Here is a 13,685-nt window from a genome sequence, read left to right on the forward strand (position 1 = left end):
GGGGTAGCCTGACCGGAGGACAGATACTCATGCTCTGGAGTTCAGGATACCATACTCTGCGAGTCTAATCTGGAGCCTTTAGGATGACTTGGGCCTGATCTGTCCTGATCGTCTTCATGAATTAAAGACATGTCCACTAAATCTACTGCGTCTAAGGGACAGAAAGTTGTTGAATGAAGTTCTTTCTGTTGCCTCAGCCTTGGGGGATCTTCTCATCTATTACTCTGTCCCTTCTGCCTACGTTCCAACCTCTCAACCCTCATGTCTACACAGTGGGAAGAATAAACTGAAACCAGGACAGGAAGGTTGGCACATCAGGAAGTGGTTCCTTTCAGGGTGGCTGCACCCTGTGGATGTGATGGAATTTTTGTTTGCAACTGGGATGGGTTGAAGATAGTCATGTGATTGTTCTGCAGGCTCGGCTGAAGAGGCAATGTACCCAATACAATGCCAGAACCAGATAGAGGGCATTGGGCTATGACTCCCTTGATGCAAAGCCTTCTGCAGGCGCCTCTGTTCTGGAAGGGGACATTCATCATGGAGACCGATCTCAATGACAAAATGTATCTTTATGTCAAGTGTGAAGCCTCTGTAATCCTTTACATTGAGTGCCTCAACTTTGACAAGGAACTGGAGTGCAGTGGCATGAGGGAAGATCTGCAAGTTCAGGAGTGGAGGGCAGTCTTGATCACACCCAGGGATGATGAGGAGGATGGTGACGACTCTCTCGCCCTTGTGGTAGAGCCAAATGTACTCTCTCTTCTTCCCCCATTTCGCTCTGAGTTTCATGCCTTGAAGCCTCCTGTAAGGAAACAACAGAGTAGCATTTTTATAAAGTGCCAGTCCGTAAGGGAATTGATGCACACATCGTGCTCATCCTTCCAGGACTACTTGCTCTCCACAAGAAAGGCATTTTATTGAGGATAGATGGCATAGTGCCTCTGAAAACAGGCTGACAGGAGGTAACAACTTGGGGAAAAAATTGAGGAAAAAAGGCATCTAACTTTTAAAAAAAGTAGCTCTAACAAATAAGATGCAAACCGCAAGAAAAATTTAGCTTTCTAATGCAAAAATAGCCATATGAAAGGCTGCTGCCTTCGACCATCCTTGTTAGTGAGCCAAAAAAACTGTGCATTTTCTGCCTAACTCTGTAGAGCATGACGGGAAGGTGAGGCTTCAGGAATTCTTCAAGATGTAGTATCAGTTTCACAGCTTATGCCAGTCTACTTCTTCCCTTTATTTCTCAGTTTTGAAAAACAGGAAAGAAAAACTGGCGTTTTCAACTAAATATACTTTATGGCTGATTTGACCAACTGGTTTCATCATTTAAAACCAGAAAATAATTTTAAAATGCACCCTATGAATAGCATAATTTTGTTGTCTCTATTTTCAAATTAAAACAAAATATATTGGAAAAAAGTGTTCCAGGGATCCTAAATGCCCATAGAGATACTCAATATAGTTAAGAGATAGATGACAGAATCCCAACAGGGAGAAACATTTCTTCAACTTTATAAGGCAGATAGTTAAAAAAAATTAAAAGAAAATACAAAGTGCCTACACCGAAGAAGAATGTTTAAAGATACTTACGGTTATGATGCAGTAAGGGAGATTGTTTTTACATCCCGGACAAAGAAGTTCACATTCTGGCAATTGGAATCCACAAAATGGACAAGGTGCTGTAGCTTCTTCTGCCTCGGACGTGTCAGGCCGTCTGCAAAGAAAGCTCATTAATGTTTATGTTGGGGAAACATTTTTTGCAGAGTAAATTTGATTTATATATGACGTTAAGCCAATAAAGGTTTAATTTATCACCCAATGATGATCAGAATGTGAACTCATCTTCCATTTGCCTGAGCAATGATTGAAACACGCTTTTACCATTTATATTAGGTGGTACAAACTACTAATAGAAAAAGCATCTTTCAGGTGCGCCTGAAACAAATGAACTTGCAGTGTCCTGTTCTTAAATCACAGTGCTTGTCTCACCTTAACTATGATGCATCTGTCTGAACAGACTGAAAACAGAGGAGCTGAACATAGGCAGGTTAAGCACTCACATTTCCCTTTGTTTTGGTTAAATGCCATGATGGAGATGGACTACAAACTTTAGAATGATCTATGCAGATCTCTTGCACAGCCAGCTACAGTGGTAGGATTTGTGGAGCTCAGACAAAACAAGAGCTTGTCAGTTTGACCACCCCTGCTCTGGGGTGGTATGAATGAAAAAGGAGGCACACTGATGTGCAATGACCTCTAGAACCCTATATCTCCTCTGAATGTCAAAAGCCAGACCAGAAGATCCAGCCCCCAGGAGTCATAGCCAAATGAAGTGCTGACAGCAATGGGTCAGCAAGACATATAAATGAAGTAATTTAAATTCATTAATCTCAGTCACTCACCCACCCTTATTAGATCACACTATCATGAGTACATAACAGAGCAGTATATATTCATAAAGGTGGGTGAAAGGTCATCCTCACAAAAAAGTGTTTTGTTTTAAATCATGTATTCAGTGATCACACCAGCAGTAACTTCATAGAGAATTAGGCAGACAAAATTAAACAGACTCCATAACTTAAAGAAATGTTCAATCCAACCCTGACCCATAATACAAGTGCCTTATGGTATTTTCTTATTGTGCGGTGCACCATGTCACACAAAAGAAAAGAAAAGCAAAAACTTCAGCAGAGAGTGTACAAGGTAACAGGAAGTAATCAGGAAAGGCAGGAGGAATGAGTGATGAGAGTGTTAAAGTGAAAGTGGGGGAACATCCTCTTAAAAAGGGATTTCTTTATCAAAAAGTAAATCTAGAGAAGCTTCACCTTGTCCCCTATGGCCCTATTGGCCTTGGGAGCCTTCAAGTTCCAAATTCAACTGCAGCCAGTCACCATCAGATCAAAGTCAGCTTTTTCTTACGGACATAGCAAGACCTTTGTTCAGTGACTCCAGAAAGGTTTATACCTGAACAAAGACAGAGGGTTTCCCCTCCTTTACCTCTCAAACAGGCAGGGTACTAGAGGGAAGCTGCAAACTCCAGTTCCAAAAACCTGTTGCACACAACTACACCTCTCCATGTGAGAGGTGAGCGATGATGCGGGATGGTGCTCCTTATCGGATGGGCCCGCATTGAGCATATAGGCCTGCCCGAGGTGGAAGAAGCGATTCGTAGCAAAGAGCAAAATTATCCTGCATTTGGCTTCCTGGTGTTCAATGATCATGCCAGGTGGCTCACAATCAGGGAGATGCCTTGACGTTCAACCACTTAAACAGGTGTGGAGCCTCCTGGCACATGAACCAGGACTCCTCTATGCCCTGCCTGTTGCAGTACCACATGGCAGTGCTGTTGCTGAGAGAATTTGTACTAGCCTCCCCTTGATGGATAGTAGGAAGGCCATCAATGCCAAATGAATGGCCTGTAACTCCAACAGATTGATATGTGTCAATGTTCTGATGCAATCCAATGCCCTCTGATCTTCACCTCTCCCAGATGATCTCCTCAAACCAGCAGTGATGCATCCATCACCACTGTCAGATCTAGGTGTGGATAGGAGAAGGATCTGCCGCTGATCAGGTTGCGGTCAAGCAGCCACCACTGCAGATCTTATGGTGTCTCCAATGAAACCTGGGTGGCATCTGACAGGTTTCCTTGGTGATAGGCCCACTAAGACTTCAGATTTCACTGCTCAGCCCACATATGCCACCTAGCATAGTGGACAAGCAGAACAAATGTGGCCAACATGCCAAGAAGCCTGAGAGCGGCTCTCACCACGATCCAACACTGAGGCAGAAACATGGGATCATAGCCCAAATGTCCTGGATTCACTACAATGGATTAAAGTCTTTGAACTGCACCGTTGTCTAGAATAGCTCCTCTAACAAGAAGCCTCTGTGAAGGAGTCAGGTGTGACTTTGGGACATTGATCAAGAACTCAAACAATGTCAGGAGGTTTGCCATTGTCTGGAGGTGGTCTACCCCCGACTGTGGAAAGCCTGCTTTCAACAAACAGTTGATGAGGTAGGAGATAAATGGCACCCTTGACCTCTGAAGATGGGCGGTGACCAACACCATTATTTTAGTGAACGCCTGAGGGGGCTGGTAAGGTCGAAGGGGAACATGGCAAACTGAAAATGCTCTTAGCCTACATTGAACCGCAGGTAAAATCTGTGGGCCTGAAGGACGGACACATGAAAATATGTACCCCTCAGGTCCAAGGCTACCATCCAGTCACCCAGATCTAGGGCAGACAGTACGTGGGCTAGTGTGAGCATTTTCAATTTGTCCTTCTACAGGAAGGAATTCAGATGGCGGAGATCTAAACTAGAACAAAGGCCACCATCCATCGTCAGCACAAGGAAACAGGGGAAGTAATAACCCATCCCTATTAGGTAGGTTGTTCCTCTGAAAGCTGCTGTGATGTGAACTTCCCGGCGGCCCCCCCGATCCTCCCGGCACTGGAGAGCTTGGTGAGTTCCCCATCTCCCCGGAAATTGGTCACTAGACTTTACAAATTGATGCAAAACACGGCGCCGGCGGTCCAACCTCAATCCCTTCAACACTGGAATGAGGAGCTCGGCTCTCCACTATCAGAACAGTGGACCTTTTGCTGTGGACAGCTAGCGGAGCTCTCTCCAAATTATAAACTGCGGCTCATACATTTTAAGTATTTGCATAGACTGTACAGGACACCGATTACTCTACACAGGATGGGAATTAGGGAGGATGCCGGGTGTTGGAGATGCGGGGGTGAACCTGCCTCTTTCTTGCGCGTGGCGTGGTCTTGCCCCAGCCTTGCGGAATTTTGGTCCCAGGTGTTTACTCTGGTTAATCAGATAGTAGGGCGAACTGATGCCCCATCCCCTGAGTTGGGGATACTGGGCTATGTGAAGAACACTCCACCTAAATCACGAAAACTACATGCTTTACTCCTTCTCTTTGCAAAAAGGCAGGTGGCACTATATTGGGGTAGGAACCGGGTGCCCTCGGTGAAGGGATGGTTGGCGGACGTGACTTATGGCCATGCGCAGCTGAACACATTTTGGGAATTGATGCCGCCGGCCTCTCGCCCGCGGGACATCTGGGAACCATTTGTGCAATGGGCTCAATAGAGAAGAGGGATGGAAGGGGAGGGGGATGTATTGGATGAGTGAGGCTGGGAAGGTAAAGATATGTGCTCTGTCGACATGGGGGAAGGAGCAGTTAGTATGTTTGATTAATGTTAGCCGGGGGAGAGCATGGGCGGATACTTTTTGTGTCGTCACTCCAGGTGTATCTGAAGAACCCAGTCATGATTACACATGTAAATAAGTAGGCACATCAGTCGGACTGGCCCGAACATACATGTGTGTGTGTCTATCATGGTGACAGGAAACCCCACAGATAAGGATGTATGCACACAAATGATTTGGCACGCACCACAATTGTAAAGTGGCTGTGACACTAACTGGCTTGTTTTGTTGGTTACGGTATGTAATTTTGTTTTAATTTCAATTAAAATTTTTATAAAAGAATAAAAAAAATCAGCCGATTAACCAAAACACATCTTCTCAACTGTTTTCAGGAAATGTCCCAGTGCTGAATCCAGGATCCAGCACTGAGTAAGAAAAAGTAATGATAACCTAACTTACCTGCTAAGTGAATTTCCTCCCATAGGATAACATTGGTGATTCTATGTGAAAAACGTTTCCAAGTGTCAACTTTTGAAATACAATAATATTCCTTAAAAATCATACCTTTAACCAAAACGCATTTACTCACCTGTTTTCAGGAAATGTCCCAGGGCTGAATCTAGGATCTAGTCCTGTGGTTAGACAAGTAATTTGAAGAGTAATTAACTGCATTTTACTCAAAAAGCCCATTCAATTGAATGTACTTTACCTGCAATGTGTTGCAAACTGCTTTCTTAAACCTGTAATCAAAACCAGTACCAGTTATACTGTAATTCTGAACTGTGTTCAAACAAGTCAATTACTTCTGCAAAGTATTTATGTGCTTACCTGTACCAGGCTTGCTTGGCTCTAGAAATAAAACAATAACCAAAGGAAATGATGGACGGAGTGTTGAACATTGCAAGCACTCACCCCCAGTCAACTGATCTGGGTTTAATCCATCACCGTTCTTTAGCCCACTCTGCCACCCCAGTTCAGACATAGCCATATGCAAATCAGTCTGACCCTGTGCCTCATGGGAACAGTCCAGCCCGAACTGCCAAGCCATGTCTTCCCTGGACCGGAAACAAGCTTCCTAGGACCGGTTTCTGGCATTTCAGCCGTCTTCAGCCAGGCTTGCTTGAATCCAGTGGCAAAGTGAGCAAGGGACTCACGTCTGAGCATACCCTGCCAACTTATGGCGAACAAAGCAATAACCAAAGGAAATGATGGACGGAGTGTTGAACATTGCAAGCACTCACCCCCAGTCAACTGATCTGGGTTTAATCCATCACCGTTCTTTAGCCCACTCTGCCACCCCAGTTCAGACATAGCCATATGCAAATCAGTCTGACCCTGTGCCTCTTTGGTTTTTGCTCTAGAAATAAAACAACAGTATGTTTTTTATACAAAACAATTGGCCTAGAGTTCAGTTCTTGAGTGTGTGAGACCATTTGCTGACTGAGTGTGTACATCAAATGCTTTACACTGTCCTCTGATACTGCCTTACTGCTTGACCAAGCTACCACTTTAGAGAGTAAGGTTCTATCTAACTTTAACCTCTGCCAAAACCTCTAGAGACTCCTGGACTCTATACACACTGTACCTCACTTTGGTGCAGTATATATAGAGCCAGTTTCTTACACTAGTTCCCTTCGCCACTTTCCTATTGTAGGAGGGGAGGTGCCCTTCCATAGTTGCACGATGTCCTGTTTGGCTATAGTAAGAGCTAGAAAGAGTAGTTGTTGCTTTTATAGGTTCCCTCCTATGCCATCCGTGCTATGGAGAAGAAACAATCTGGGGTCGAGGGGTAGGTCCCAGGTCAACACCTCTTTGAGGCAGATTGATACTTTACGCCAAAAAGGCTGGATTGCTGTGCAGCTCCAAACAGTGTGGAGAAATGTCCCTTCCTCCCTGTCGCAGCGGAGGCATTGAGGGGATGCAATGACTCCCATCCTCCAAAGACGCAAACGCGTGTAGTACACCCGATGAACATATTTGAATTGTATGAGTCGAAATCGTGAGGACACCGCGGCACCCCAGGGACTAGCTATGGCCTCCGCCTAGGCCGCATCTGTCAATTCTGGGATGTCATCGTGCCAAGCCTTCCTGGTTTTATGTAGGGTTGTGCGGGAGTGCGTTGTTAGGGTTTGTATATCTGCAGAATTTTGTGTGCGCCCAGATCTCCCATAAGGAGGCGATCCTCGAGGGGATGAAATTCAGGGAGGTCTTCTAGGCTTGTAAGGGCAGGAATAATCATTTAGATTTTTGAGTTTGGAAATAAAACATTTACATTTCAAAAACTTTAATATGGGGCTGAAACATCCAAAAGTGTTTTTTGGAAATACTGAAGAAAAGTTACTAATCCACTCTTTCTGGTGACTGGCATTAAAATAACCTATGACGAAAACAAATTCTGCCTAAACTGAAAAAAAAGTCTTCATCAGATTATTTCTCCCATGTATGATTTTGATAAGATAAGGAAGGATCAGACACCTTCTCCTTTGCATTGCCCAAGCCTAAAATTTCAAAGAAGAACATTTTGTTCTCAGACCACGAAATTATATAAAAGGAACTTATCTTAGGCCTGAAAGGAAAACTAAAACTCAAATCTAGAGTGTGGCCACCATTATGGGTGGCTGCAACTAATCTTTACCTAAGGTTTAAAGAGGCCATACTCTCAAACAAACCAAGAACAAAGGGATAATTTGCATTTTCTCTACAATCATTAAAATCCCCTAAACCTACCAGTTCCTTAAATTTAGTAGTATTGGGGGGAGGAGCCAAGATGGCGACCGGAACGGCAGCGTAGGCTCCCGGCTCCGTGAACCTCCACATCCCGCACAGATATCCTGCATGAGATCCTTAGCCTACGCTATATCCCCGTGTTGGTGAATGAGAGCGGCAACCGATCGTGTGACTCCGAAGTTTCTGGCGGCGGTAGCGCCGGAGAAATGTCCATTTGAAGTTTGCGGCCTGTGCGGCCCTGGAACCGGGACCTCGAGTGGACAACATGGCCGGGCGGCAGTTCAACAACAGCGGCCTTTGGTGACTGGGTGGAGTCGGACTACCGGAGCGGTGCGAATATCGGCCTACATTTCGCCGTGGTCGTCCCTACCACTAAGCGTAGCGGAACGAGTGCATGCCCGGGGTGGCAATTTCAAGATTCTCCGGTGATTGCCTCAGCCTTCGCCGGTGAGCTGCCCGGACGCCGCCCGTAACTCGCCCTGATTCTTGCGGGCTGCTCCCGGATTTTCGCGGGCGCTGGTCCGTGGTGAGGATGACTGTTGCCCGTGACCACACACTGGATAAATTTCTGCCTGCCCCCGGAACCCTGTTCCCAGTGACATGGAGCTTCGAGGCGCTTGTCCCTGAGTCCCGGTCCCACTCTGGGTTGGACCTACCCGGCGGCCATCTTGATAGGACGGGATCTACCATCCTGTCCCCTATGTCGCAGCAAGATTGGGAGTGTGCAACTATGAGGAGCGTAGCGGAGCGAGCGCCGGGAGCTGTGCTGGGGTACGGGGACCTTCTCGAAGCTCTCGGTGCCCTTCATTCCACCTTGGTTCACGGCGCCTGGGCATTAGGGAGTAAGCTTGATGGGGTGGCATCAGCGTCGGAACAGTTGCGGCCTGCCTCTCCCCAGGTCCACAGGGACTTCCTACACTGCACACACGAGGATAGTGTCGTGGCCGCCCCTATGAATAGCGAACAGCTGGAAACTCCGAACAGTGAACTAACGTGTGCTCGGCCGGCTGTGGGTCTGGTCTGTTCCGGAGGTCTTGGACTTGAGTGGGGGGTGATGGCCTTGTCCCGTGCGCGGCCTCCGACGACCCAGGCAATCTACAAGCAACGGTCGCCTGCCCTGGCTGATTCCGCCTTCCTGGACCTTGTGTGCAGTTCAGATCCTGGGGCAGCACTGGGAAAGACGACCCTCCATAATGCTGACTGTGTTGGTATTCAGAGACTTCCACCCTACCTGTGTGTGTCGCTTCCTGGTCTTTTTTGGACGCTCCTCTTCCTGGTAACATTGTACATGGCACTGGGTCGATTGGTATGCATGGGTGGATTCGCAAAGAGTGGCCAAGGATGAGGCTACTCCTTCAGAGGTGGTCATTCAATAGGCGGGCGGGCTCAGGGGTTGCGTGCTCTCACGGCATAACTGTTAGTGTAATAGGTGCATAATGCTCCCCATTTTTCTTTGACATGAGCGATTTTGTGTTGTTTATTGAGTGCTTTGGGGGAAAACATATTGTGCGGGAGGGAGAAGCCGGGGGCAGGTTTTGAAGGCCCTCCTCCAGTTTATTAATACTCTCTCTACCCCCCCCGTCTGGCGGGGGTTTTTTTCTTACTCCTTTTTCTCTGTTTCTTCTATATTTCGGGTCTGGTTCCGGGGCGACAGGCACACTGCTGGGGGGGGGGGTCGTACTCATCTGCAGAGGTGCAGGGTGGGGGGTTGGGGGAGGGGATTCTTTAGTCTTTACTCCCTTTTCTTTTTTCTCATGGCCTCCTTTTTCTTCTCTTATTCCTCTTGGTCTTTCTTTTCTGGGATCAGCATGGTAGAACTCCTTCGTTGTTAATCACTGCATTTTCGTGTGTGCCACAATTTCCGTGGTGCTTTCTGGGTTTTAGGGCAGGGGACTGCAGACACAAATGGCCGTGATATTCCTCCACATCCTGAACTTCCTGTTTCAACGCCATTGATTAGATAGATTGCTGTTTATTGTTGACGTTTATTATTCTGCCTGTCATTTTTCGCTGCTGGGAAACTGTTTGGCACCTGATCCTTCCATCCTCCCTTATTATAAAATGAAAACCATTTGTATCCTGGTCTCCTACTTGGGCTGTTCAGTGGCCGAGAGTGTGCTAGCATGGAGATTCTGCACCCCGAGGTGCTGCCTGTGATAAAATTTGATTTCTGTTACTCTGACTGCTTAGCGGCCGGCCCCGGGGGTTGTAGGCCCATACTTGTTATTGGTTGAAATGTCAATAAAGGTTTTTCAAAAAAAAAAAAATAATTTAGTAGTATTGAAAACCACAATATCATTTAACCATGTAAAAGCCCTACTGAGCAGCTAGGAGGGTGATACACTAAAATGATTCCTATTTTAGAATGAAATTAGGAAAAGAAAGCACAGACATTTCTGTGCCTGGGGGTTGCGTGCAAGTACTTACTTCAAAAGAAAGTTTCAGAGTCAAAAATCACAGCTACTCTTCTACCTTTTATTAGATTTCAATCCTGTTTAAGTTTCACAATGTATCAGTTATAAAAAGTGCTTGCAGTTCCTCTTCCTGAATGGCCACATTTAGAAGTTGGGAATTGGCTAGAGCCGAACCGTCAGTATTAAAGCCAGCAGTAAGAACGGGTCAGTTTTTTATTTGCATGCACCTGCCACCCATGTTAGGACCATATTTTCCCTCCTAAGGGCTGGTGTTGCCTCATCATTATGGGGATAATCAGGACAAAACAACCAAAGAAGGTACTTACCAAATAGGTTTGTATTGAGAAAACTCGAGTAAATAGCATAAACCACCTCTGCTCACCTTGGCTGCAATAGGCACAGACAGGCTTGCTTTAGGCATGCCTATGGCAAGCCAGTGACCGCCCCTGGGCATATGAACAGTGACCAATACTAAATGGCATGTAGTTGCCCATTTCAAGGCTATCAGGGTAATGGCCATCCTTGTCTAAGCTATGTCAGGCACAGATAACAATAGGCAAACATGGCGGAAGGAAAAGGAAGATGGCGGTGTGAGCACTGCAGTGACTCTCTGCACACGCTCCCCTGCGGACAACATGCTTTACCCTTCAACGGATAACGGCCAACACGGTAGCTAAAACCTAAATATTCCACGCGCCATTCAGGGGCTCGGAGCAGAGGCAGGGGTACTTCTTCCGAGGTTTGCTCCGGTATAGCCCGCTTCATTGCCTAACTGCTTGTCTGCAAAGCCGCCGGAGCAACTGTTCGCGTCCAATGCCGTGGTCGGCCCCGCGGATCAGCTGAGCTGCCTTGTTCTTTGCCTGCCTGCCCGGCTGCCCTCATCTCTCTCGCTGTGGGCTGTGGTTCTGCGGGAGCCGTCAGATCCTTCCTCCAAGGTTTCCCCCGCCCCAGGTGCTTGTTGCCGATCTTCGGATTCCTTCTCACTGCTGCGTGTTACCGCTTGTCGCCCAGTAGCGCAGACCGGCTGCGGAGACATCTCGCCTTCAAGGTTTGCTTTGCCTCAGTTTGGTCCCCCCACACATTCCCTGCTGGTGCTCTGTCTTTCAACGTGGGGCCGAGCAGCTGTGTACCGGTGCTATAACGTACCTGGGGCTCTCCGAGGTTTGCCTTCTGCGAGTGGCCTCCTTGTCTGCTCTCACTCACCACTTTGACACTCATCTGATACTCACCAGATATTTATTTGTCGTCGAGATTTTCGGAGACATACCTGTGCAATGGGAACTGTGTGGCTGTGAGACGGGTCTTCTGAGGCCAGTTTTGATTTTGTCGATCTTGCAATCTACTAATTGTTGGCTCTGGCTTTCCTCTTCTTTTTTTTTTTTGGTCTGCTTTGCCGGGCTTCGGTCCAGTTCAGTCCAGTCCAGTCCAGTTCAGTCCAGTCCAGTCTTTTGCCTCAGTTCACCTTCACCAGACGCTTGCTTTCCATTTTTTATTAAGATCAGCAGATGTGTCGCATTTTAACTTCAAACCGAAGGGTTTCCCAAAGCCGCCACGCTCGGTGGTTTTCCTGGTTGGGCCCGCTTCAGCTCTCTTATACGTTACAATTTTTTCCAACTGTTCTCAGAGTTTGTCCTGTCGCTGCTATTCCTTCCAGGAAAACGTCTACGCAAGGGATGGGTCCACCACGCAATGTAAAAACCAGGCGCAATGAAATCTCCACACACGCTGAAGCAAGCAAAACACTCCGTGTGGGTGGTAAAGTCAAGGAAAAGGAGAAGGAGAAGATCATGGGGACAACCAGGACAACCGGGACAATGGGGTAAGCAGCACTGCTCCCTCTACATCTGGCGAGCCACATCTTATTGCACACACTCTACAAACGGCTATTGGTAGTACTGGTAGGCTCAAACCGGAGGTTCAGCCTGGGTCTGGGTCACAAATAGGGAAATCTACTTTGAACCTACTCCAATCTGGGCATGCAAACAAAATCCTTCACACATGTGGCTCTGAAAACTCCATCCCAGGTTTTGTAATGGCTGAGGTGCTAAACACTGTAGTGCAGGGAAGCAGGATCCGTATTAGTCTCACATCTGACAGTAATATCAGACTAACTAGTAGCATCTCTCCTTCAAATGCTTCACCCTCTGACGTTACTGTCACCACAAGATCTTTTCCAACTGATCAGGCGGACGGTGCAGACGGAGGGGAAGTGGATGGTCCTGACATTGGCATCAATCAGGATGATATGGCTGGGATAGATAATGTCATTAATACAGCAACAGCCAAAGCTATAACTACAGGACACGAGGGTCCTATTAGTAATGAGGCAGAGGATTTCGCTAAACATACAGAGACTCATAAAGAATCAACTAGTAACATTTCAGCCCGAAACTTAACGGCTCAGATTCCAACAGAGAGGGAGCTAGATTCAGAGCAACATGATCTGGTCCGGGTCCCCACGATCAGCGCAAAGAGTGGATGTAATACCCCTAACAGGGCGAAGGCTCAGAAAAATACGAATCTTAATACGCCCAAAAAACTTAAAGGAGGCAAAGGGCGCGAAAGGGGGCAAAACAGCAAGTAGCAGAGGCAATGTGGCGACTAAAGTATGCAACTGTCAACGCTCCAAAGGTTGGGACTAGGATCAGCCCTCTTTGTAAATGGGTGTCATCTAAGGGTGAGGTCAAAACTATTATTTCAAGACTTTCAAACGTTAACCAACCTGTGGCCTCCCCTCCTACTCGAAGGAGACCGGGTAGACCTTGGGGGCGACGGAGGGAGCCAGAGACAAGCTTCATCGACTCCCTCGGAGAAGGCCGACCCTCTACCCAGTAATACCTCATCAACATCTTAAACACCCTTAGTCTTCTCCCCTGCTCTCTACCTCCAAGTGCTACCTCCGAATCTGTCAGAAGCGGGTATCAAGAGCCTTAAAGGTATGGGAGAAGATGCTCCTCTCTCCAGCATTCTGGCGGCACTGAATATTCAGAGAGCAGACGCACAAGAATACTATCAGCAGGCTAAAATCAACAGTTCTGAAATCAAACAAGCATTGGTGAAGGTCACATCCAAGGCCGCTCAACTTTCTTCTGAAGTCGCTGACTTACAACAACGAGTATTGGAGGTGGAAGAAGCTAATACATCTACAGCTAATCTTGTTAAAGCGCAGGATTCTCAAATGTCAGGAATACAGTTTAGGCTTGAAGATCTTGCAAATCGCCAGAGACGTCAGAACCTGCGTATCTTCGGAATCCCAGAGGGCAGTGCAGGCAGTGATCCTCGCGCTTTCATCGTCAATCTCTTTCAAAAAGCCTTCCCTGATCTCGCAGATTGGGATATGGACACCCAAGTCCAAAGAGCACATAGATTACCATT

The 13,685-nt window shown here is 47.0% G+C and overlaps 1 protein-coding gene across 1 annotated transcript in view; it reads right to left on the reverse strand.

Annotated features, from left to right (window-relative positions):
* WDR19 (WD repeat domain 19) overlaps window positions 1-13,685 on the reverse strand; it is a 992,607-nt gene that overhangs the window by 167,195 nt on the left and 811,727 nt on the right. Inside the window, exon 34 of the mRNA XM_085642250.1 lies at window positions 1,591-1,714. Within this exon, the coding sequence (XP_085498376.1) occupies window positions 1,591-1,714 (124 nt within the window). The remainder of the gene's footprint in view (window positions 1-1,590; window positions 1,715-13,685) is intronic.

Source organism: Triturus cristatus, chromosome 2_2, assembly GCF_964204655.1.
Source record: "Triturus cristatus chromosome 2_2, aTriCri1.1, whole genome shotgun sequence".
Taxonomy (NCBI): Eukaryota; Metazoa; Chordata; class Amphibia; order Caudata; family Salamandridae; genus Triturus; species Triturus cristatus.